Below are 26,515 nucleotides of genomic sequence, written 5' to 3'. Positions count from 1 at the left end.
ATATCCAATCCACTTGCTCTCGTCCAGGGAATCTGGTCTTTACTGGCAGTGAGTGCTACAGGCAGAGGCACCCGGAATGGAAACAGAAGTTAAGAGAGTCTGCCATCATACAGGGAGAAGCTGGCCTGCCAGGGAACACCCTGGGCTTTACACTCTACTGAGTGAGCTATCCAGAGGAGCTTCCTGTGTGCCCACAAGGAGAGTCTCTGACTCTATTGATTCTGCTGTTGCTACCAATAGAGCTAAAAGTCATTTAGAGCCTGTTGTCTTAGCAAAGATGCAAGAAGCTACAAGTGCCGGAGCAGAGAGCATGAGCACCCACACTGGAGTGTAGTCACTAAGGGTAGGCTCTCCAAAGCTGAGAAGTCTGCCAGGCGCCCTGGGAAGGCTCCAGAAACTTCAGATTGAGAAAAGGAAAAGAGAGGGAGCTGATGAAGGAGACCAGGGCCGGCTTCCCCAGGAGCTAAGAGAACTAAGGAAAGGAATTAGCATCTCAACGCCCTAATGAAAAGGAGAAAGAAAGAATTGGTTCCCAGAACAGAAACTAGATTAGTCACTGTCAGGGGAACAACAGAATGAGACCTAAACAGCAGTCTGGCACAGGGACCATCAACTTTTTCAGAAAATGGTGTGCAAGGTAGTCGTGAAGCTGGTGGAGAGCCGCAGAGCCACAGCCAAGCTCTGTACCGGCAGATGAAGAGGGGGTGGGTGGGCGTGGAGAAGAGTGGCAATCTCCAGGCACTGTTTCTTCAAGCCAGATACTGAGAATTCCAGTTCTGTTGTTTACAGCCTTGGAGGGAGAGGGCAGGAGAAGGAAAGGAAGGAGGAAGGAGCTAGGAGAGAGGACCCCAGAGGAAATGACACAAGGCTCCACCTGCTTCCCTGGCAATCTCCAAACGTAACAAGAACAAGAGCTGCTCTGCTACCTGGCACCAATGAGTAATCACAGGAACTCCAGAAAGACCACAAACCTGACTCAGCGTTTCACTGGCTCCACAGTGAACGTTTTTTTAAGTGACCAGGTCCTCAGGCTAGGTGCTTCAAAAGATTCTCCATGCCAGGCTGGAGAGACAGCTCAGTGGTTAAAAACACTGGCTGCTCTTCCAAAGGCCCTGAGTTCAATTCCCAGCAACAACATGGCAGCTCCTAACTATCTGTAACTCACTCCAAATCCATGGACCCCTCTTCTGGCCTCTGTGGGCATCATGCAGGTACATGGTGCACAGACATACATGAATGCAATACATTATACTCATAAAATTATCATTTATAGTAATAATAATAATAAAAGAGATTCTCCATGCCTAGTTGATTCAGCTGTTGCCCTACAGAAGAGATGTGATATTGGCTTTGAGCCCAGATAGGACAAACTTATTGGATGAACTCAGGGTCTGCAATAGTTCTACAATGATCCCTTGAGTCCTGGGAAAACATAACTCCCTTTCATATATATATATATATATAGTCAATACTTAAAACTCAACTCCTTTTTATATATTAAATAATTAAAACCTTAAAATGATGGCTGCTCCTGAGGCTAACAGCCCGCCTATCTCAGGAGTCAGTACCAGTGCAGGCCAGAACTATGCATCAGCGGGCTGCTGTCATCTCGTACCATTCCCCAGTGAAAATCAACACAAACCAAACGTCAATGCAAACAACACAGCTCTTGCCTTGAAGAGAATGAGACATGGTTTGTTCTGCAGTCATTCTGAATGACTAGAACCTGGGAAACCCCCAAGCCATGTTCTACCATGGAAGTCTGTAGTGATATTTTGTTTGTGTTTTAGCAAATAAATCTTGCCTGAAGATCAGAGTATAGAGCTAAGACACTAGAGGCCAGGTGGTGGTGACTCATACCTTTAATTCCAGTACTTGGGAGTCTATGCCTTTAATGCCGGCACTAGGGAGGTGGAGATAGGAGGGATATGACTGGGTGGAGAGAGGAAGATAAGGCAGGAGGAGGTAAGAGTTCAGTGCAGTCTGAGGTTTGGTGGAGATAGTTGCAGTCTGAGCAAGCAGCCTGGAGATGCAGTCTGAGGACAGCATCACCCCTTTGGTCTGAGCATCAGTAGAGGTCAAAGGTCTCTCTAGTGACTGACTACTCTGCTTCTCTGATCGCTCAGCTTTTACCCCCTAAAGATCTGACTCTGGTTTGTTTTTATTAAGAACAATTAGAATGTGTGCTTACAAAAGGCATTTCATGAAGTTATATAGTTTTACAGAACAAAGAAAGTCATAATCAAGGCAAGTTTAGAATACCAATGGCAGGTGCATCATGGAGGTGGTTACACCAAGATGGGGGGAAGCTAAGATGCTATCTGGTGACATTCTTAGTCTTTGGGCTGGTGGAAGCCAGTAGTCTGCTAAGTTAATAGATTCAAAAAGGTGTCCATCTGTCAGTCACAGGAGGCTAGATCTGACACCAAGTAGTCAAAGAATGACTGTTGGGGGCGGGGATAATGCCAGCCTAAGAAAAGGTAATTGACTCTGGACCTGCAACAATCCAGTCTCTCTACATTCTGCAGACACAGCTTCTTCTTAGGAGTTCTCATTCACACAAACAAAATCAACAACAAAACAATCAAGTCCATGAAGCACACCCCCACGGAGGCACAGGGAGGGAGGGTGGTCATTTGCTCAAGGTCTAGCAGAGAAGTCAGGCTCTAAACCTAAATGCCAACTCTTGGTTCAAAAGACATCGGTAGACATAAGCCAACCATGGGGCTCACCTTACCTTAGTAAAGGTCAGACAGTCTTTGTCTTGGTCTCTGTCCTTCATCTCAAAATCATACAGGGCTTTGCCTTGGGGCAGAGCCTGTGGCAAGGGCCTGACACACTGGATGTAGCTGGCTGGAAGGAAGCCATGAGTCCCCTGCAGCTCCCCGTGGTACCAGTTCTCATCCACCTTACGCCGCAGGATGATGATGTCCCCTTTGTTGAACTTGAGGTCACCAGGTTCTTTCCCCTCATAGCTGTAGAGGGCCTTGCCATAGGGAAGCTGGGATAGATTCTGAAACAGAAAACAGCAGGTGGTTACTCGGAATGGCTCTCCCTAACACCTGAGAAATTTGACCTTGGAAGTATGGGTTCAACGGTCATTGTGTGTCTTATGTGTGAACAACATTCGCAGATCAGAAACCACCCTAAAGGAACAAACAGTCTAACATGGGAACACATAAGTTCTCTGACCTCAGAAAAGCAAGATAGTCCTTACAATAGCAAAGTTCTCAATCCTAAACATGAGGGCCAAGTGCAGTCCAACTTTCTATAGAGACCACTGCACTGCACTGCACAGAAAAGGCTCTAAAGGAAGTAACGAATTATTATCTGTCAAAGATGAGGGGGATATAGGCACAGGAGGGGACAACTAATTCAGAGCAAGCTGGGCTGCCAATATCTCACCCACTGTGTGTGCCTGCCTCTCCACGGACCCGTGGCACATACTCACCCAGCCCAGATGAGAGATTCCTGGTGGAGGAATGTGGAGGCCACTCCACCCCTAGTCCCAAGTCACACACCTCCCCGCTCCCCGTGCCATGCAAGCTTTTACTTCACACAACAATCTGGTCCAGAAGACAGGACCCCTCCAAGAATATCTTAGCCTGGTCTTGTGCAGTCAGGAGGTGCTCTGTCATCCTGTCAATGTCTGTGAACTTATTTGAATATCATTTGCGACTGTGGTCTCAGACAGCAGCTACAGTTACAGCCCAAACAAAATCTTTGCCTCCCCTCTCATGGCAGCCAGGATTTTCTCAGTGCTAGATTGATCAGGTTTTACTGTCCCGCTCCTTATACTTTCCTAACTGGCCCTGATTGGTCAATTCTGGCCAGCTACCTAAGTGTCTCTTGCTTTTCTTTCCTGGTGGTCCACACTTGTTCAGTGATCCATTTTGTGCCCGAGGAAAGCCTTGTCATTGTCCCCGAGTCAATGTCCAGCAATTCCCTACGAGAAGTGGCATTTTTCTCACAAGGGCTGCTTGAGCCAAGGGTTCTGTAGTATTTGAATCAATCAATAACTGTACAAAGCTCAAAGCCGCAGGACATCAAAAAGTCTTTGTAGAGGGTTTAATAGCACATAGCAAATCAATCACTCCACATTTATGTCTTGGAGATGTCTGATGACAGCATTTAAGAGAAACCTGCTGGCAGATTGACAAACAACCCCCACTAGCCAATTAAACAGTAACACCAGAGAACTTTTCATTACAGAACTCATTCTGGATGGCTTTGTGGTCTAAGTACAATAGACTGTACCAGGCCCAGACTTTAGAGAGCACAGACGAAAGGCAATTTGCAATCCAATACTTTGCTTAGGAAAGACTAAAGAGGTAGCTGGCTGTGGGCCATCAGAAAAACCCCAGGGCCATATAATGGCCAGCCGGTCCCTGGCCCATGGCTTTTCCATGAGGAACAACTTGTCTCAAGATTTTTGGTTGTCACACTGAGGAGGAGTGCGAGTGGCATCTAAGGAGCAAAGCCGGGATGCTGCCAAGTACCCCCCAATTCATAGCATATTCCCCAATAACCACGAATAATTTACCAAGCTCAGGAAACCCATCTCCACCCCGCTAGCTAGTTTACAAAATGGTGATGTTTCTCCCTTTTCAACTCAGCTTGCTGCCACATTAAAAGTCAAATAATGACGGGAATACCATAGCAGAAATATTTTCACTATTGACTATACGGCCACACTTGGAATTTAACTCAGAAAATGGGTTTCACGTGGCAGTAAGAAAATAACACATTCTGCTCACAAAGCACCTCTACTAGGTACCCAAAGGATCGTCCCTTGACATAGACTAGCATTGTGTGTACTCCCTTTGCTAGACACAGCTCCACACCACCTCTTTTCCCTCCCAGATTCACAGCACTGGCACTGGGCTCCTATGCCTGGACGTTTCCTATCTGCCACATTAACAGAGCTGTGCTATATCCACCCTAACAACCAGGACCCAAGAAAAGCCTGAGAGACAACAGTCACCATCTTTGTGCTGTTAGTTCAAAGGAACACAGGGTGATCCTGAGTCAGGCCTGTGTCTCTGCTGCAACAGACAGGTAAGGAAAAAGGAGTAGGGAAAGGCAGGGGGCAGGGAAGGTCAGTGCTCACTCCTGTACCATTGACTGTCATGAGGATCTAATAGAACACAATCTATAGAATACACACACACACACACACATATATACAGAGAGACAGAGACACAGAGTCAGAAATGATGTTGACAGGAAGTTAGGCAGGAGCAGAAGAGCCAGAAACCAGCACTCCCTGTTAAAAGATGCTCAAAAATGTGACTCATGGCATTTCCTACAGTCTTTGATCTTTAAAGCCCACTGTAAGGTTAACTAATAAGTTCATGCCTGGTCCTAGAGGAAAGTGAGTATTACTGGGGAGGGGAGGGGGAGCAGAGATGAGATTCCTGCAAATCTCACTGTGGCAACTCCTCCAGCTCCCAGGTTTCTGCTACTTGTGTTCCAGACACAGCCATCTGCCTCCTTTCCAGGGACAACTTCTCTCACAGGGAGGGTGTTCCCCTTAGGAAGAATTGAGTTCAAACACTACCAGGAAGCCACCATTAAGGCATTAAATAAAACGAAATAAAAGGAAAGGGGAAGAAATATATCTGGGAAGCCTACAGAATAATTAACACCAGCTACCCTGCAAGGCATTAATAATAATTAAAACTTATAATGTCAATTTCATGGCTCATTACTCAGATGAGACACGCAGATCTTCCTCTGGGCTTAATGTCCTACCCCACGGAGACTGGGTTCTTACATATGCATAGCGGCGCTCTCCAGCTTCTAAGGCATCAAATTCTGCAGTTTGCTTTGACAAATGGAATTCCATTAGACCTCCAACTCTGCAGGGTCCCTCATGCATCCCTGGGCCACAGGGTCACCATGTCCTGAAGAAAAGTGGATGAGCACTCATAGATGGCTCCTGCACCACAAGAGCCCCAGAAAGGCAGAGTGAAGTTCGTGAATCAAGACCTGCTCCATCTTTAGACTCTCTGCATTCAGGATCTTTTACTCGGTGCTTGCTATTTGGGGTTCTAACACCCTGTTAACAATGGCTATGGGTCCCATCGTTATAGACAGTTGGCCTGTTTTTGTCCTTCGTCCCTGGCCTGGTGAAGCTCACAGGATCAAGACATTAACTGATGGAATAACTATGTGAAAGTTACCAGAATCAAAACAGAATCACTTTTGCCAAACCCTAGATATAAGTAAGTACATAAGTAAATGAAGCAAACCGAAAGGTTACTAACAAGGGGATCTTACATATTCATGCCTGTTACCCCAAAACAAAGACTTCCAGGACCACAAGTATTGCAACTTTACACACACACACAGAGAGAGAGACAGAGAGAGAGACAGAGAGAGAGAGACAGAGAGAGGGGGATCTGTTAGGAATGCAGACCAGTGAAAGTGTGTATGTTCAAACTTGGGGCAGTGGTACTCTTGTTATCGATTTATCAATTTTTTTTTAATCAAGGGTCAACCCTTCCCCAGAGTTAACAAGGTGAGTCTGCCTGGTCCTCCCCTTCATGTACCTTCCTCAAACCCCAGGTCTGGCCCTGACCTCACGTCCAGTACATCAGCCTGCCTCTGGTCACTCTTGCCCACACACCACACAATTTCTAACTTTTCTCCCTGACTGTCCACAACCTACAGGCTCATCCCAAGCCACACCCACAGTCTTCACTCAACAGGATCCTGTATACACTTCTCCAGAGACTACACAGGCGGGTCTACATGATCCTCCTCTGCAGAACCCACATCAAACCCTAGATCTACCCAAATTTCAGGATAGGAATAGGATGCACATCCTACACACCAGGCCAGCTCACTGTGTCCACCTGACTTCATATATCCAATTTTTAGGCCTAAATAGGCCTGTACAACCTGTGTTCTGCCCTGACCTACTCAGTCTATAAATAACAAAGGAAGTCCACATGATACCACATGCCCAGGTATCACTGCAAGTATATAAACACTATTAAAGATCAAGGCAGTAGCTCCCCTCCCAAATCCACCAGCCCTACAGAAATGTTCACCATTGAGAATTATCTAGATGAAGCCCACAAAATAGAATTTAAAAGAACAATCATAAACATCATCAAATAATTCAAGGAGTTTAAAGAAGACACAAAGAAACAGCTCAATAAATTAAAAGAGAATGGATTTAAAGAGAATAAATACCTGAGCAATGCCAAAGGAAACATAACTATAAGGCTGATGAAAATGGAATATAAATATTTGAAAAATGGAATGCAATAAAGAGATAAACACAATGAAGAGGACTCAAGAGAGAATGAAGATGGAAATGAAAAACCCAACAACCCAGACAGAAAAGCTAAGAGACAGACCGACGGGTAGAATGAGCCAAGCAGATGCTAGGATAGTGGTGCCCAGGACAAAGCAGATAACATACAGGGTCCAGCATAAATAAGCAAAGAATATGAAATTTAAAAAATAAGAAACACATATGAAATGTGAAACCAAAATTTAAACCATAAAAATATGAGCGAGAAGAATAAGCTAGAACATCAATAAGATCATAGAAAACCACTTCCCCCCAAATAAGGAAGGACATAGCCACACAAAAACAAGAAGTGCACAGAACACAAATAGAGGAGACCAGAAAAGAAACTCCCAAACGGCACATTATAGTTAAAACATTAAATATACAGAACAAAGAAAGAGGACTGAAAGCTAAGAGAGAAAAAAACAAACAAACAAACAAAAAACCACATGTTACATATAAAGGAAAACATTGGATTAATAGCTGATTTCTCAATGGAAAGTTTGAAAGCCAGAGGAGCCTGGAGCAAAGCATTCCAAACCCTAAAAAACCACAGTGATCAGCCCAGATTAATGTGCCCACCAAAACTGTCTCCTACAGTTGAAGGAGAAAGAAAAACTTCTCATGACGTAAGCAGCCTAAAGATATTATATCTAAGATCTACAAAATTCAAGAAGCAATATTTTGGAGTAAAGAGAGAAAAGAACAGAGAGAGAAACATAATTAAAATCACTCAAATACAAAGCAACACTTAGAACACAAATAATAACACAAGAATCAACAGTACAATGATTCCAATCAACACAAACCTTTCAATATTAAATCTTTAAATATTAATGGGCCCCCTTTCTTTCACCAGAAGACACTGGATGACTGAATAAATCAAGACACAAACATGATCTGTTGCCTACGAGAAACCCATCTTAGCCTTAAAGGTAAGTACTGTCTTAGAGTGCAAGGATGCACAAAAGAACTCCAGTCAGAAGGGACAAGGAGTCAAGCAGGCACCACTATCCTAATATCTGACAAAATAGATTTCAAATTAAAACTAACCTCAAGAGATAAAGAACATTTCAGTCTAATTGAGGGAACAGTTAACCAAAAAAGACATTACTATTCTAAACATGTATGCACCAAACTCTGGTTTTGGTGTTTTCAAATTTCATAAAAGATGTACTTATTGAGTATATAATTAAGAATTAAAGACATAAATGAGCATTCACTCATTAAGACGAGGTGATTTCAATACCTCACTTTCTCCAATTGAGAGGCCATCAGGACAAACATCTCTGTTTAGAGAAACATCAAAAATAAAGACATCATAATCAAATAGACTTCAGGATATCTATAAAATATCGTACTCAAACACCAGAGAATACATATTGTACTCAGCAGCTTGTGGAAACCTCTATAAAACAGACCACACTCTGGGTCACAAAATAAATCTTAGCAAATTCAATGACCCTGAAACAACTCGGTGTATCCACCTACCCTGATGCAATACAATTTAAAACCGATGGCAAACAAAGGTCTGGGAAGTATACAGACTCACGGAGATTAAACAGTTGATTATTGAATGATTAATGGATAAAAATGAAATCAAGAAGTACATTTTTAAAAATTTCTTGAAACTACAGAAAAAGAACACACAACCCACAGAGACCTCTGAGACCCAGGAAAAGCCATTCTACAAGGGGCAGTCGTAACTTTCAATGCCCACATCAAAGACACAATGAGAAAGAGCACAAAGAAATGACTTGATGGCACATCTCAAAAATCTGAAAAAGCAAGAACCAGTCCACTAGATGGCAAGCAATAGTAAACATTAGAACTGAAATTAATGAAACAGAAGGGAAACACAAAGAACCAGCAAATTGGAGATCTGGTCATATTCTTTGAGAAGTTCAATAAGACCAACAGACCCTTTCCCTCCTACTGGAAAGAAAGAAAAGATCCAAATTAACAAAATAAAAAATGAACAGAGGAACATTACAGATCCAGATATTGTAAGGGAATACTTAAAAAGAAACCTGCACTCTATTCACTTAGAAAACCTTAAATAAAAGGATAAATTCCTAGATTCATCCAAACCACTACCATGAAACCAATAACCTAAGCAGACCCACAAGGGAAGAGGAGCGTGAAAGAGCAACAGAACATTTCCAACTTAAAAAAAAACAAAAAAAAAAACAAAAAAAAAAAACAGGCCCAGATAGGTCCCAAGGAGAATCCTACCAGACTTAGAAAGAAGCTCTACAGCCAATCCTTCTTAAACTATTTAAAAAGAAAATAAAAGAACAGAAGAACTCCCAGACTCTTTCTATGAAGCCACTAACTAATACCCAAATGACATAAAGACATGACTAAGAAAAGATATGGGCCAATATTCATAATGAACATAGATTTTTTTAAGGTTTAATAAAACACTTGCACACCAAATGCAAACATACATCAAGAAGATTATTCACTATGACCAAGTTGGTATTATTCCTGAAATGCAGGCGTGGTTCAAGACATATAAGCTAATAATGTAATAAACCATATAAATGGACTGACTGACCAACCCACAAACTAATCAGGAAACAAAAAATCCTCAATTATTTCAGCAAATGTAGAAAATGCCCTTTGACAAAAGGTAACCTACTTTACTACAGTAAATACTACATATGAGAAAAACAACGCCATTCTGAATAGAGAAAAACTTAAGGCAATCCCAGGGAAATCAGGAATGATTTCAGGACCATCCATTATCCCCATTCCTTTTCAGTATTGTGCTTGAAGCACTAGATGGAGCAATAAGGCAAGAGAAGGAAATAAAAAAAGATAAAAAAAAAATAGAAATAGGAGAAATGAAACTGACCCTATTTGCAGATGATATTATGAATAAGAGATCCCAAAATTCTATGAGAAAACTTTTAGGAACAATCAACAATTTGAGCAAAGTGGCAGGATACACTATCAGCTTGCAAAAGTCAATAGCCTTTCTATAAACCAACAACAAATAGAGAAAGAGACCATGGACACTCCTACTCATGACAGTCTCAAAGAAAACAGTATACAGTAATAAAACTAAGGAGGCGAGAGACCTCTACGATGAAAATGCTAAAATCTCTGAAGAGATAAAGACACCAGAAAATGGAAAGACAGCCCATGTTCATAGAGCAGTAGAATTATTATTATGAAATATAATAATAATTCATAAATCAACCCAAAGCCACTTATATATTCAGTGCTATCCCAAGAAAAATCCCCATCTCATTATTCACAACAGTAGAAGAAAACTATCCTAAAATCCTCATGGAAGCACAAAAGACCCCGGATAGTCATAAAGTTATAAGTGAAAGGAGCAATGATAGAAGGGTCACCATCCCAGTCCTCGAAATATATCACAGAGCCATGATAATAAAAACAATACAGAACTGGCCCAGGAACAGACATGGAGATCAATGGAAGAAAACAGAAGAACCAAACAGGGGAACACATAACTTTGGCCACCTAATTTTTGACAAGAAGGCCAAAAATACACACTGGAGAAAGGACAGCATCTTCAACAGTGTTGGAAAAACTGAATGTGGACATACATCTTCAATGAAAGGTCTAGGAAAACTGAATGTCTACATGCAGAAGATGAAATTAGATCCACATCTATCACCTTGCACAAAAACTGACTCCAAATGGAACAAAGGCCTAAACCCGAGACATCAAAACTATCAGAAGAAAACAGTGTCTTAAAAGGTGCAGGAAAAGTCTTTCTGGATAGGACCTCATTGGTCCAGGAATTGAGGCCAATAATTGATAAACTTCATAAATCTAAGAAAGGTTCTGTTTAGCTAAGAAACAGCCAGGTGAAGAGGAAGCCCACAGAATGGAAGAGAATCTTTGACAGATGTACATCAGACAGAGGATTAATATACAGAATATAAGGCACTCAAAAAAAAAAGAGAGAAAAAAAATCAAATGACCCATCCAAAAACCTAAAGTGTTCTCTAAAGAAATAAAAGAAAGTTCTGCCAAGAAATATCTCAAAAAAAGTTCATCTTCTCTATCAGGTAGAAAAATGCAAATCAAAAGAACTTTGAGACTTCATGGTATCCAAGTCAGAATGGCAAACAACAGAACGAGAGGCAGCAAATGGTGGAGGGGGTTTGGAGAAAAGGGAACCCGCATCTGCTGTTGTTGCAATGCAAACTTGTCCAGCCTCTCTGTAAATCAGTGTGGACGATTATCAAGAAGTTAAAAATGAATCTACTATGTGGTCCTGCTCTACCACTGCTCAGCACAGACCCAGAAGATTCAACCATCTACTCCTCGGATACTTGCTCAACCATGTCCATTCTGTTCTGCTCACAATAGCTAGAGAATGGAAACAAACTAAATATCCTTCAGAAGATGAGTAAATAATGAAAATGAGGTACATATATACTAGGGAATACTATTTAGTGGTAAAGAAAAACATCATGAAAGGTTTAGGTAAATTTGCAGGAATTAGAAAACGTCATATTGAGTGACAGAAAAACATATGTCACATGTTCTCACCCATCTGTGGTTCTAAGACCCAACTCTTCACATGTAAATATCTAACCTGGAATAACTACAGAACTAGGCAAGTTAAAGAAGAACATGAGGGGGTAATAGAAAGGGACCAAGTGATTTCAAGGGGGAATGGAAAAACTGAGGTCATTAATTAGGAGGGGAGACGAAGATAAATAAAGAAGGTGGAAGGAGTGCAAAATAATAGGATATCTGAAAAAGTCACAAGCCACCACAATATTTTCTATGAACCTAAAATTAAAAATTCCCATCTAAAGGAATGGGCTGGAGAGATGACTCAGTGGTTAAGAGTGCTGGCTGTTCTTTCAGAAGACATAGGTTCAATTCCCAGCACCCACATGGCAGCTCACAACTGTCTGTAACTCCAGTTCCAGGGCACCAGATACCCTCATACAGATATACATGCAGATAAAACACCAATGCACATAAATAAAAAGTTTTAAAAAGTCCCATCTGGGATGATAATACTCCCCTCAAGAGACAGAGATTAGCTAACAGATAGCCAAACACCAATCATGAGAAGTCCAGTTTTGAGTCATTCAGGGTTGTCCAAGAGACTTCCCAAACAAGCATGATTCCTAACTACATTCTAAATATTTATCCTTATGACCATATTGTAAATTGAAGTTTCTGTCCCACCCAGTCCTGCAGCCATTCAGTTCCAAATAAACATGCAGAGGCTTATATTAATTATAAACTGTTTGACCTATTAGCTCAGGCTTATTACTAACTAGCTCTTACAACTTAAATTAACCCATAATTCTTGTCTATGTTTACCCATGTGGCTTGGTACCTTTTCTCAATGCAGCATTCTCATCTTGCTTGTGGGTGACTCTGTCTTTTCTCTTCCCAGAATTCCCCTAGTCTGGTCGTCCTGCCTATACTTCCTGCCTGGTTACTACCAATCAGCATTTTATTAAACTAATATGAGTAATAAATCTTTATAGTGTACAAGAGCATTATCTCAGAGTACCACATAAGTATAGTTTTTACCCTTTATAAAAGAAACTTCTCTTGGCAACAGATGTAGACCATTATAGGAAACCATAACCAAGAACAATTTAGGGATAAGTGATTGTATAGTACCCAGCCCCAATAGATAGATCTACAACATAACTCCTACACCTAATACTCAGGGAACATCACAGAAGAGGAGGCAGAAAAATTCTAAGAGCTAGAGGAAAAGTGACCCTTCAGCGAGATTGCGTCTCCTAGAAATAACATGGGAGTTACATACATGAAACCTCAACAATACGATTGCCTGAACAAGACCTGAGCAAGGATGACACCAACAGACAGGGTAATTCCTGGGCCCTCAACCCTAGACATGAACTGCAGATAACTGGGGATTGTGAAAGCAGGAGAAATCGTTTTCTCTAGGGAAAAGAACACTAACCAGTTATCTAATACCAAGAGGAAGGCCCTGATATTATAGACATATAGGTAACATTACATGGACTTAGCATGTGATATGTTTAGTAGTGTGTGTGTATGTGTGTGTAATAATAATAATAGAAGAAAACAGCATGAATTTGAGAGACAGGAAGGAGGATGCATGGGAAGGGTTGGTTGGAGGGAAGGGAAGAGGAAAAATGATGTAATTAGAATTTCAAAAAATTAAAATTGTTATAAAAAAATAAGAATCGCCCTCTTTTTTGGCCATTTGGATGAAATAAATAGTGTAAAAAGCAAAGATTGAAAAATAGCCAAAGAGAATTGGAGTGATGTCTCATTAGTTAAGAGCACTGGCCGCTCTTCCAGAGGACTTGGGTTTGATTTTCAGCAGCCATATTGCAGCTCACAACTGTCTGTAACTTTAGTTCCAAGGAACATGACTCCCTCTTCTGGTCTTCACAGGTACGAGGAGGTACTATAGGAATTCCTACTACCACCAGTAGCCTTTAAGATACCTGCCCCCTTGGGCGTGGCCTCATACTACATATGCCCATGTAAAGCGAGCATCTGCCCTCTTTTGGGGCTGTGAGATTTGGTTGCTGTTCCCCATTCCAGCAGAGGACTGTGATCTGTGAGTCTACCCCTAAATAAATAACCCTCTATTATACTCAATTCTGAGCTAGTGTGGGATTTCTTTTAAGTGCCCTTCATCAACGAGGCCCACACATGGTTTGCAGACACAGAAAAAAATAAAAACTATTTTTTAAAAGGACAAGAATTTTTGTAAATACCATCTTGCATGATTCTCATTTTGTTTTTGAAAACTTCTCATGGCCTCAGTTCCCTTGTTGTATGCCTATAATTTTCTATAGCACACATTCCCATTACAAAGCTCCGTTATTCCTAGGTAAGTATCATCCATTGTGTAGAAAACCTCTCTATGGTTTGATGGAGGTGGGTCTTGTATTAATCTGTTGCTTTCATTGGTTAATTAATAAAGAAACTGCCTAGGCCCATTTGATAGGCCAACCCTTAGGTGGGTGGAGTAAATAGAACAGAATGCTGGGAGAAAGAAGCTGAGTCAGGGAGTCGCCATGATTCTCCCACTCCAGACAGATGCAGGTTAAGATCTTTCCTGGTAAACCAGCTCGTGGTACTACACAGAATATTAGAAATGGGTTAGATCAATATGTAAGAGCTAGCCAATAAGAGGCTGGAACTAATGGGCCAGGCAGTGATTAAAAGAATACAGTTTCCGTGTAATTATTTCGGGGCATAAGCTAGCCATGCGGGCGGCTGGGTGCCGGGGATGCAGCCCCACCACTCCTCATATTACAACAATGGTTATTATGTAGACTAGAAAATCTGTGGACTAGAAAACCGACTCCTCAGGATTACAACCTGGACTCAGAGAAATTCTCCTGCCCATTATTTCCTCTACATTGTGAAGCTCGGGACCAAAGTAGCCAAGACCTCTTGGGGAACAGTAGCTGGATATGGATGAACAGGAGAAACCCCAGTGATTGCTCAATGAGGAGCAGGGCATTCAATCCAAAAGCTGAGTCTGAGCAAAGAAAAAAAGCTGGTTGTGGGCATGGTGTCCCCTCACCACCAATCCATACTCGCCCACATGCAGCAGAGCTGTCCCATGTTTCAGGACTCCAGAGAAGAGCCCAGAATTCCAAACATTCAAGCATTACAGGCCCTGTGAAAATGACAGCTAATGACCCCCAGTGTCCACATCTTTCTTCTCATCTGTGAGAAGAGCCCAAGACTCATCAGACAATGGAGCTCACTCACGCAGAGTTCTCACTCTCCAGTCAAACTCTGCAGCCTGCTCCACAGATAATGGCGAATCTCCTGCTACTCAGGTACAAACCATAGGAACTGACACATATTCCATACCAGGTTTTAAAGGGACACTAATTAGAACTACTTTTGTACAGGCTAGATAGTAAATACGGCAAGGAGTGAGCCATCTTTTCCCACAAGAACATTAGCCTAAAACAAGAGAGAGCTGGATGCGAGAGAACACAGTAGAGCCCAGAACCCGAGATAAAGCAATGCAGTTTAATTTCCTCGAGCTTCTGATTCCCTAGTCTTCTCACATGCAGTTTAGCCTGTATCCTGACAGAGTCAGGGACGGGAGCTCAGGTCTCCCCTTCCTCTTCCTCCTTATCTTCCTTTACAGCACTTTTTTTTCAAGTTGACGTACTTCTCTCCATTTCTCATTGAACATGACCATCCATGTGCTCCCATGCGCTTTATCAGAAGCCTTCTCCAATTTAAAAGCGGCCTGACCTGTTTGTACATGATCCTATTTTATATAACACCCTAGCCTCTAGTTTATAAAGTTCACCTGTGGTGAACCGAACACAGGCTGGTCCCAGTTTGACTTCTATATCAAATTTCCATTTCTCTCATTACATTTTACCCGCCGAGTCCTGGATTTTTGTTCCTTTCATTCTCATCTCATTGGTGCTCTTACTACCCTTAGGTGGCCAGGGCAGGCAAGGGAACTCCAGTGTGTGTATTTATTCATCTCTTTCTGTAGGCGGAGACTGTTCGTTTGTTTCCTGACTGCTCAGACCCGAATAATGACATAGAAACTATATTAATTACAACACTGCTCTGCCAACGACTCTAGCGTATTCCTAGCTAGCTCTTACATCTTAAATTAACCCATTTCTATCAGTCTGTTTATTGCCACTAGGCTGTGGCTTTCCGGTACCAGCATGTTATTCCTTTGGCTACTATATGGCGTCTCCTTGACTCTGCCCGCCCTCCCTCTATCTATCTATCTATCTATCTATCTATCTATCTATCTATCTATCTATCTATCTATCTATCTATCTCTGTTCAGATTTTGTGCCTGGCTTCACTCTGCTAAGCCATTGACCCAAACAGCTTTAGTCATCAACTATTAAAAGCAGCACATATACAGAAGGATATCCCACATAATCTTTCCCTCTTTGAAAGCCATACAGTCCCCAAAGCCTGAGCAGCTTCAGACAATGCACAGTTGTTTCCGAGTGCCAGCCACCAATGCTTCCTTGACCCTTCTAGACTGTACGCTTGCATGTATTGGTCACACACAACTTCCAGAGACTCCCAGGGCCACTCCCAACCTTCTAATTCTGGTTTGCAAAGATCAAGGCCCTCCCAAGGTTTCGTGGAAGTTTTTGTGATGGTCATTCCCAACAGCTGGACTACAAAGGGGCAGAGGGAGGCATGGAAACCAGACTTTTCCATCACACAATGTCAACCTGAGTTTTAGATTCCTTTGCCAAGTTTTTTTGTGCCTGTCCCCTTGGGAAATACAGAGCATTAGGTGAGATACCAGGGTTGTTGCCCCATCTGCATCCTGGTCCATCTGGTAGAAAGTCAAGAGGGCACCCAGGAACAATAAGGGAGTTTGACATTAACTACAAAGGTAGCCCAGGTGGCACAGTGGAGATCCAGGCAACACGAGATGACGTCCTGTTCTTACACCGAAATTAAAATATTTATGCCCAGATGACTGCATAGGTGAAAATCTGCCCCTGCTCTGTGGGGCTGAACCTGTCTGCACCAAGGTGACCAAAGGACCCAGTGGGAACAAGCTACGCTTTGGTGATCAGTTTTCCTGGGCCCCAGGAGGTCTGTAGTGGGAAGAAAGTGACTCCCACAAGTGACTCCTGCCCCATCCTCACCTCCACACTGCTGCTCGCTCCCCATTATCTATAGTAACCGTATCAGTGGCCACACAGGTGACAAAGTCTCACATACCTCACGTCCAGCGGCCCTGGTTTGTTTCTACTGCTGGGATGCAAACCATGACCCAAAGGCAACTTGGAGAGGAAAGGGTTTATTTAGCTTATGTACCCGAATCACAGTCCATCATGAAGGGAGGACAGGGCAGGAACTCAAGGTGAGATCCTAGAGGCAGGAACTGAAGCAGAGGCCATGGAGAGATGCTGCTTCCTGGTTTGTTCCTCAGATTTTCTCAGTCTGCTTTCTTATAGAACCGGCGGGGAGGACATGGCCCACAGTAGCCTGAGACCTACCTCCCCACCCCCGGGGAATATTTAACAATGTAAAGATATGTTACATTTGCTTATGCTGTAAAATATTACTTTAACTGTGTAAAGATGTGTTGCATTTGTTTAATGATGTAAGGATGTGTTTAATTATGCAAATATGTGTTGCATCTGTTTCATCTTGCCTGCCTAAGGCACCTGATTGATCTAATAAAAGGTTGAAGGACCAATAGGTAGGCAGGAGAGGGATAGGTGGGGCAGCTGGGCAGAGAGAAGAAATAGGAGGAGAAACCTAGGCTCAGGGGAGAGAAAAAGAAAACAAGAGAGAGAGGAACATGTCCCAGAGTCAGTCAGACAGCTGCCAGCCAGACGAGAGAAGCAGTGAAAGCAAGACACACAAAAGGAAGAAAGGTAAACAGCTTGGAGGCAAAAGGTAGATAAGGAGAAATAGGTTAAAAGAGCTAACCAGAAACATGCCGAGCATGCAAAACTACTAAGTCTCCATGTCATCATTTGGAAGCTGGTTGGTGGCCAAAAAGGAGAAACCTGGTACAACCACTAATAAAAAAACAAAAACAAAACAAAACAAAACAAAAAGCCTCACAGTCTTGCTATCAGGTAGTGAAATTTTCTCAGTGAGTCCCCTCCTCCCAGATGGCCCTCACTGGGTCACTTTAACAAAAAATAACCAGCGCATCAACCTTTTATTGCATAGTCTGTGCGGGGTGGAGCAGGTCAGGCCTCCAGGGGCACACAGTGTGTTCAAACCGTCAGGGCTGAACTTCTGGCAGAATGGCAGCAGTGTGGGAGGCTCGGAGCCTTGCGGTGAACCTTTCCAGAGAGGGCTTTTAGTTTTCAGAGACTTCATTTTTCCAAACACTGGAAACAATCATCTGCCCTTTCATATTTCCTATATGTCAAGAGAATAAAATTGATGTGCAATGAGTGTGCGTCTTTTGATAAAGAAGTTGCTATAAAAAATGCATGCAGAGGAAAAGAGATGATCCGAGAAGCTGGATCCGGGGCTGGAGGGGGCAGACATTCCTAGGTATGTAAATCAATCCACAGTGACGCAACCATTCACTGAAGTAAACGCAGGTGACTAAAGGAGGGACCATATCCCTGTGGTTGCTCTATAAATGTATGGGACCAGAGCAAAACCAGGAGGGGTCTAATGTGCCCACGTAGGTGTGAATTCCTCTCATACTGTTTGGGTCTTGAGGACACTTGCTGGGACTCAAGTGGTCCTTGATTCCAGGAGCTGTTTTCATCACCCCAAGGACCTGTGTGGACCATGAACGTAGGAAAGTGCTTCCTACTTTCAACTTCTTGGCCCATGGGATCCTGACAGCAAGCCCCTGAGGTTATTCTTGTATTACTAGCCTTTTGCAGACAGTAAGCAGGCACAGTAAAATACAAGGACTTCCCACAGTCCACCAAACAATACTGGAAACAAGCCATCTGACCTGAGATGCTTGTGAATTGCAGATAGGCAACCTCCTCAAAATAACGTAACTGTTATGTGTTGCTGGCTTGCCAACACTCCAGGTAGCCTGACTATTGATTGCTTATAGAGGTTCTGGGAAGCAGGAATTATGATCGCCTTCTTAGCAGTGAGAAAACCCTTGACGGAATGATAAAGTTCTCATGGCTCATAACTGGTAGCAGGATTTTAAGTCTTCCCTGCCACTGCACTGTTTTCCCCCAAAGAGTGAGAGGAGCCTCAAGGAGTGGAGAAAACAGCTTACATTTGGCAGGAAAAGGACGGCAGCGTCTTGTGTCTATTAGGCTAGAAGGAAGCAGATTCTTGGTTACATTGTCCAGTTTGGAGAGGCATTGCTTACCCCCTACATTCTTGGGAGATGGCAATGGCCCAGGGACTAGGGCCTGAACCATTCCTGGATCCGGACAGAGAAACAAGTGAGCAAGGCCAGGGTCACTGTGGAGAGCTGCAAAGAGGTTCAGTCTGGCAGCTCTGCATTCCTAGGGTCCACTCTAGAAAACCAAGGCTTACTACCTACAACTCAGAGAGCACAGTCTACAGCCTCAATCAAGCTCCAAGTCAGCTGGTCCCTTCCTGCAGCACACTTTTAGCTCCTGGGGCATAGCCTCCCTCCTGGACAGATATGAGTCTGTGGAGCCATACATCAATGCTCTTAGCAAGCAAGGCATGTCCCCAATAGGTCTTTCCTCATGAGGAGGTGAGGTCTGGGTAGTAATTCCTTCTACAACTTTCTTATAACTTACATCAACCGCCACTTCATCTTTTTTTTTTTATTCTTTTTTAATTAAAATTTCCACCTGCTCCCCGTTTCCCATTTCCCTCCCCTCCTCCCAAATATTGCCCCCTCCCCCCACTTCCCTCCCCCTATCCCCACTCCTCTTCTCCTCCCCCCATACCATTCCCCCTCCCTCTTGATACTGAAGAGCAGTCCAAATTCTCTGCCCTGCGGGAAGACGAAGGTCTTCTGTCTACTTCCAGGAAGGTGAGCATCTAAACAGGCTAAGCTCCCACAAAGCCAGTTCATGTATTAGGATCGAAACCTAGTGCCATTGTCCTTGGCTTCTCATCTGCCTTCATTGTCCGCCATGCTCAGAGAGTCCGGAATCAACCCATGCTTATTCAGTCCCAGACCAGCTGGCCTTGGTGGGCTCCCAATAAATCAGTTCCACTGTCACAGTGGGTGGGTGCATCCCTCGTGGTCCTGATTTTTTGCTCATGTTCTCCCTCCTTCTGCTCCTCAATTGGACCTTAAGAACTCAGACCGTTGCTCCAAATTGAGACTCTGTCTCTACCTCGATCCATCGCCAGATGAAGGTTCCGTCCCGATGAAACTTCTCGGCACCTACACAGGAACTCCTGGATCCGCCACTTCATCTTTAAATACAGTTTCCCACATCGTTGTCTAGATGCTACAGAAACTAATAAAAATGGAAAGGGAAGACAGGAGGGCTGGGGTGCATTTGTAATTTCAGCACTTTTGAGACTGAGGCAGGGGAATTTTAAGCTTGAGGTCAGCCTGGTCTACATAGGTAAACCTCTCAAGCCTTTCGCAAATTGGGTGGCAAAGCTTTTTTTGCAAATACCCATGTAAAACATTTTTCTCTAAGAACCTGGCTATAAGGGGTTAACAAATGTTCCCTATTCCTGGAGGGGTTTTTCAGGTGACAGTGGGTTGTGCTTAAGTGCTTGATACTGACACAGACTGGGGCTCAGGTCTGGCCTTAGGTCTGGCCTTTCTATGTCCCCAAGGCTCTGAGACTCATTTGTCATCTGCATAATGGATGCCATTAGCATCTCTCTCATGGGGATTTCAAGTGTGAGACTCAGTTCACACCCACCAGTGACGAGACTAATGCCTGCAAAGTAAATACTAGGGGAGAGTTTCCAGTTACTGTGTTAAATTACTTCCCCCCAGAGAGAACGTGAGAGGAACGGCATAGATGTGGGGCTCTAGCCTCGGGCTCTGGGGGGGCAGTGACAGATGACAGACATGGGTGGTAAGGGGGATATGCTGGGTCAAGGGGTAGGCCATGTCTCGGGGAAGACAGAGAAGGACGGTGAGGTTTCATCAAGCCACTCGGGACAGCGCGCAACTTTTTAATTATTTATTTCTGGAATTCCCCATTAATATTTTCTTTTTTTTTTTTTTTTTGGACCAAGGCTGACTAAGGGTAACTGAAGGTCACAGAAAGTGGAACCGTGGACGAGGGAGACTATTGTAGGAGGTATATATGAAGGATCGAAGCCGTGAATTAACATTTGGGACCTATGTAGAGCTAGTTACTATGGTAAAAAAAAAAAAAAAAAAAAAAAAAAAAAAAAAAAAAAAAAAAAAAAAAAACTTGATTCCAAATAAACCTAAAACCCAATGCTTTGAGTTTACTATACTGACTCTGTAATTTGCTGCTCATAGAAGATGATGGCCTGGGTACACAGGTCTCAGACAAGCTTTTGGTCAAGAATTGAGACAGATTTATTCTTCCAGGCGTTGACAGGTAGGGTTAGAGTAGGAAGTCTCTGGATGTTTAAGGTCCATGTTGATTTCCAGTGTGTGCATGCACACACACGCACATGCATGTAAGTATGTTCACATCACTCTGCACATGTAAAGGTCAGAGGGCAACTTCAGGGGTGAGTCCTTACTTTCCATCTTGTTTGAGATTAGGTCTCTGTTTTGTCCTTGCATGGGCTAAGCTAACTGGCCTGGGACCCTCTGGAGATTCTCTGGCTTCTGCCTACCGCTCACCGTATGAGCACTGGCCCACGATACACACCACCATGCATGGCTTTTACTAGGGCTCTGCAGTTTCCAACTAGGGCCTCACATTTGCACACTTTGCACGCTGAATGATCCCCTTAGCACCAACTTCTAGGAATCCTTGAAACCCAAAGTGTTCGTTTATAAAATTCTTTGTCAACTTAGTAACGGACATGGCCACAAAAGGACACCACGGTCACTTTATAGATTCAAGGTGCGCTTCATAAAATACATTAGTATAGACCGTATCACTCCAGAGAAAGGACTCCCGAAACAACACAGTGGAATGGTGCCAGGGTTGGCACGCCTCCCTCACATGTTGGCTGGCTCACTTGGCAGCAGCTTGCAGATTGGACAGGGCCCACAGTCAGCCCTTGGCCTGTGGCAGCACAGACATGCCAGCGTGTTTCTTTGCGGTGGCAACTTTGCTTCAGATCGTATTCTGTGTGCTGGTGACTCAATCCAGCTTACTTCTGCTTTACCTATGAGGAATTCCTTTCCCACAATTTAATTGGACTTTGTATGTAGATTTTAAAGTAAAATCAAGTGTCTCTTTATCCAGTCCAGAAAACAAGGCCTCCTGTCTATCATGGGGCCAGTGCATGGACAGGGAAGAACTTTGTTGTGGACTGATGTCAATAGTATCTTTGACCTTCCTAAAGTGATAGTTTCTAAAATATTAAATAATTTGAACTCCCTAGAATATTAAAGGTTGCAGTTTTTCTTAAATTTGACAGACAGTGAGAGAGAAGGAGGAAAAGAGAGGATGTGGGGAGAGGGAGGGAGAGAGAGAGAGAGAGAAAGAGAGCGAGCGAGCGAGCTGGGCACTCTGACAGGTCTCAGACTCTCTGCCAATGGCTTTAACCAGCCCCCTAAGTCTCTATGAAATCGAGTATTGGTCTGGGCAGTACTCAAACAGGTTTATTTATGTATTGTTACTTTGTTAATAATTATACCTTTCAAATTCAATTAACATTTTAAGTGTTTTAAAGCATTTTCATTTGATCTTCAATCTTTATTGTAAGCAGAAAATGTTTTAAGTACATTAATGAACTGATTCCAATTGGAATAAGTGTCTAGTATTTTTGGAATCTTTACTTTGAAATTCAATAGCCCTGGATTTGGTTATAAACACAATATATACAATTTCCCACCTGGGAAAAAGTTCTTTACCAGCTATTTCTCTGAAACAAAATTAATAGCCTGAATATGAAAAGAATTTAAAAACAAAGATATTTTTCAAATGAGTATGTATAAATGGTCAATAGATACATGAAAAAAGTGCTCAACACTGTTATTCCAGGGAATTCAAATCAAAGCTAATCTGAGATTCCCTTCCACCGTAGAACAAAAGGCTAGTGAACACGGAGAGAGGGCGCGGAGGGCAGTCTTAATTATACTGTTATTCTTATACCCAGCTGGCGGGACTGTAAATTAATTAGTTCAGCATCTATGCATGTAGGATTGGATGTTTCCCAAAAAGGCTGAGAAGAGGGCAGACCTAGGGGACGAAGCAGTCCCAAACCAGGTAAGGCCTCCTGGTGTATGGGAAGTTTCACATTTTGTAGCAGCTTCAGGGAAGCCAAAGGACACAGGGGGAGGATCGGATCTGATGCTGGTTAGGACCACAGGCATATGGAACGTCCTACAGCTCACAGTGAGAGCTTCAGACCCAGGCAGGAGGTCTAACCTGACACAGGACAATCTGGCCCTAGAGGAAGACTCAAGGCAGAACATCCAACCTAAATGCAGTCTCACAGAGTGAAAGGACCCCTTGATTCTACAAGGGGTTAGTATTCCTCTGAATATTGTAAATGTGCACTGAAAGAAATTAAGGGGACTTGAATTTTTAAAATAAAATTACAAAAGAAAGAAAAACTCAGCCAACAAACTAACCACAGATGTGCAATTCCCAGCATAAAACAGAAACCACACACACACACACACACACACACACACCATTTCTGCTAATGAAAATGAGTTGGAAGAACCACCAGACAAAGAATAAAAAGAGAGTTATAAGTATTTTTTTAAAGAAATAAAAGAAGGCATGAATCTACTATAAGAGAACAAAATCAAAGACATGAATGAAATGAGGAAGCCAATCTAAGACATGGGAATTGAGACAGAATTGCTGAATAAAACCCAAACTGAGATGATTCTGGAAATGAAAAATTAAATAAGGCAAGCAAAACAAAACAAAAGAAAACAAAAACCCTCAGTGGAAAGCTTCAGCAGCAGAATGGATCGTGGAGAAAACAGAATGAGGAATGAGAGACAGGCAGAAGAATTGGATTATTCAGTAAAGGTCAGTAAAAAATTTCAAAAGAAATTATGAACAGAAAAAGAAAGATCTTTGAAATGCATGAAAACATGTAACTTTGCATTATGAGTGTATAAAGAGAATACCATCACAGGAAGGCACACAGAATTTTCCAATAAACTCATATACAAAACATTTCCCAAACCTAGAGAAAGGGATGCCTATCAGGCACATGAGTGGTGTGGAAAGTCCTTCTGTCTGTTTTGCTTTAATTGGTTAATGAATAAAGCTGTTTCTGCCAGTGGCTTAGCAGAATAGGACAAGGTGTTCCAAGCAGATAGAGGAGGAGAGAGTAGGCAGAGTCAGCGAGAAGCCATGTAGTCACCCACAGGAAACAGATGCACCTTGCTGCTTAGCCACAGTCACCTGGTGATACACAGATTAATAGAAATAGGTAAAATTTAAGATATAAGATCCAGTTAGAAAGATGTTTAAACTATTGAACAAACAATATTGCAATTAATACAGATTTCTGTGTGATTATTTTGGGGGTCTGGGTGGCTGGGAAACAAACCAGCAGCCACCTAACAATTTGGCTTTCAACAACACAAGAGGTCAATGAAACTCCTATGATATCATGAAAATATTTAAAACTCAAAAAAAAAAAAAAAAGAAAGAAAAGAAAAGGTACTAAAAGACAAAAGAGAGAAAGGCAAAGGCACGTATAATGGCAGACCCATCAGAATAACACCTGATTATTCATCAGGAACTTCTAAAGCCAGAAGGACCTCGGAAGATGTGTTCCAAGAAAGCCAACAATGTCCACCCAGAATAATATACCTAGCAAAGCTATCTATAAAGTTTGAACGAGTAATCAAAAGATATCATGATTAAAAACAGAATAAAGGAATTTATAGCCACATATTAGAACAAAAAGCAAGCCCCAACAAATATAAGAAAATTGAAATCGAAGGCTGCATTCCATCTGACCACAATGGAATAAAGTTGGGTAGCAACAACAATTAAAGCTACAGAAAGTATACAAACTTATGGAAGCTAAAAACAAAAACAAAACACTAAAGAATGATAATTGGACCAAGGAAGAAATCAAGAAGTAAATTTAAAATGTCCTAGAATCTTGCATAAAAGTGAAAACATTAGCATACCAAAATCTATAGGACAAAAGAAGATAGTCCTAAAAGAAGAGTTGATAGGACTATCTGCCTACATAAAATGACTTTCAGATTAATGACTTAATGATGCATCTAAAAGCTCTAGAAAAGAACAAGGAATATAACAACAAAGAGTACATAGAGAGAGATAATCAAAATCAGGGCTGAAGTTAATTAAACAGAATGAGAAAAACAATACAAAGAATCAATGGATTGAAGAGAGTTGATTCTTTAAAAAGAGTCACAAAATTGAAAAATCGTTAGCCAAATTAACAAACAGGAAGAGAGAAAAAAACCAAATTTACAAAATTAGAGGTGAAAAGGCAGATGTTACAACAGACACTGAGGAAATAAAGAAAACAGTAAGAACATACATTAAATTCTATATTCCACTAAACTGGAAAATCTAAAAGAAATGGATGGATTTCTAGGGGTCTATCTGCAAAAATCGAATCAAGAAGAAGCAAATAATTTAGATAGACACATGGCAACCAATAAGATAGAAGTAGTAATTTAAAACATCCCAACTCATAAAAGGTCAGAACTATATGGATTCAGTGAAAGATTGTATCAGACCTTCAAAGAAAAGCTAATGCCAATACTCCTCAAACTATTCCACAACATAGAAAAAGAAGGAACACTTCAAAATTCTTTTTATAAAGCCCTTTTTACCCTGAGACCAAAACTAGACAAAGATACAACCAAAAGGGTCAGAGAAGGAGGAAAGAGAAGAAAAAAGAAGAAAAGTTAAAGGTCAATCTCCCTGATGAATAGAGAAAAAAAAAATCTCAATAAAATGCTTGCAAATGGAATTCAAGATCATATCCACAAGATCATCCATCACGATCAAGTCCTCTTCATCTCAGAGATACATAGAAAGTTCTATATACACTTATCAACAAATGTAATCTGCCACATAAATAAACTCCAGGAGAGAAACCACATGGCCATCTTCTTAAATGCTAAAAGAGCTTTTGACAAAATTCAACATCGTTCATGATAAAAAAAAAAAATTCTGGAGAATCTAGTACTATAGGGAGCATATCTCAAGTCCACAGCCATAATCTAAGAAAATGCAGAAAAAAATTCTCCTACACCAAGAAGGAGATTATTTCCACTCTGATTCAACATAGTTCCTTTAGTATTAGCTAGAGTAATAGACAAGAGAAAGACAAAGGGGTTACAATTCAGAAAGGAAGAGGTCAAAGTATCCTTATTTACAGATGATATGATGCTATACATAAAATATTCCATCAGAAATCTCCTGAGGCTGATAAACACATCCAACAAAGGATCAGTGTACAAAATTAACACAGAGAAATTATTGCCTTTCCTATATGCCATTAACAAACACACTGAGAAAGAAAGCAGGGAAGCAAACTCATTTGCAACAGCCTCAAAAAATATTCTTGAATCTCAGATAGTGAGATGTATAGAAGAAAAATTTCACAGCACTGAGATAAGAATCTGAAGAAGCTACCAGAAAATGGAGAGACTTCCTACCCTCCTGGATGGTCGGTATTAGTACTGTGAAAGTGGACATCTTA

The 26,515-nt window shown here is 42.0% G+C and overlaps 1 protein-coding gene across 2 annotated transcripts in view; it reads right to left on the bottom strand.

Annotated features, from left to right (window-relative positions):
• The window catches only part of Sh3rf3 (SH3 domain containing ring finger 3), a 261,535-nt gene that overhangs the window by 99,945 nt on the left and 135,075 nt on the right, over nucleotides 1-26,515 (bottom strand). For both annotated transcript variants that reach the window (XM_057751727.1, XM_057751728.1), the window contains exon 2: nucleotides 2,738-3,013. In XM_057751727.1, coding sequence (XP_057607710.1) covers nucleotides 2,738-3,013 — 276 coding nt within the window. The remainder of the gene's footprint in view (nucleotides 1-2,737; nucleotides 3,014-26,515) is intronic.

Source organism: Chionomys nivalis, chromosome 19, assembly GCF_950005125.1.
Source record: "Chionomys nivalis chromosome 19, mChiNiv1.1, whole genome shotgun sequence".
Classification (NCBI taxonomy): domain Eukaryota; kingdom Metazoa; phylum Chordata; class Mammalia; order Rodentia; family Cricetidae; genus Chionomys; species Chionomys nivalis.
This window is presented reverse-complemented; position numbering and strand designations above follow the sequence as displayed.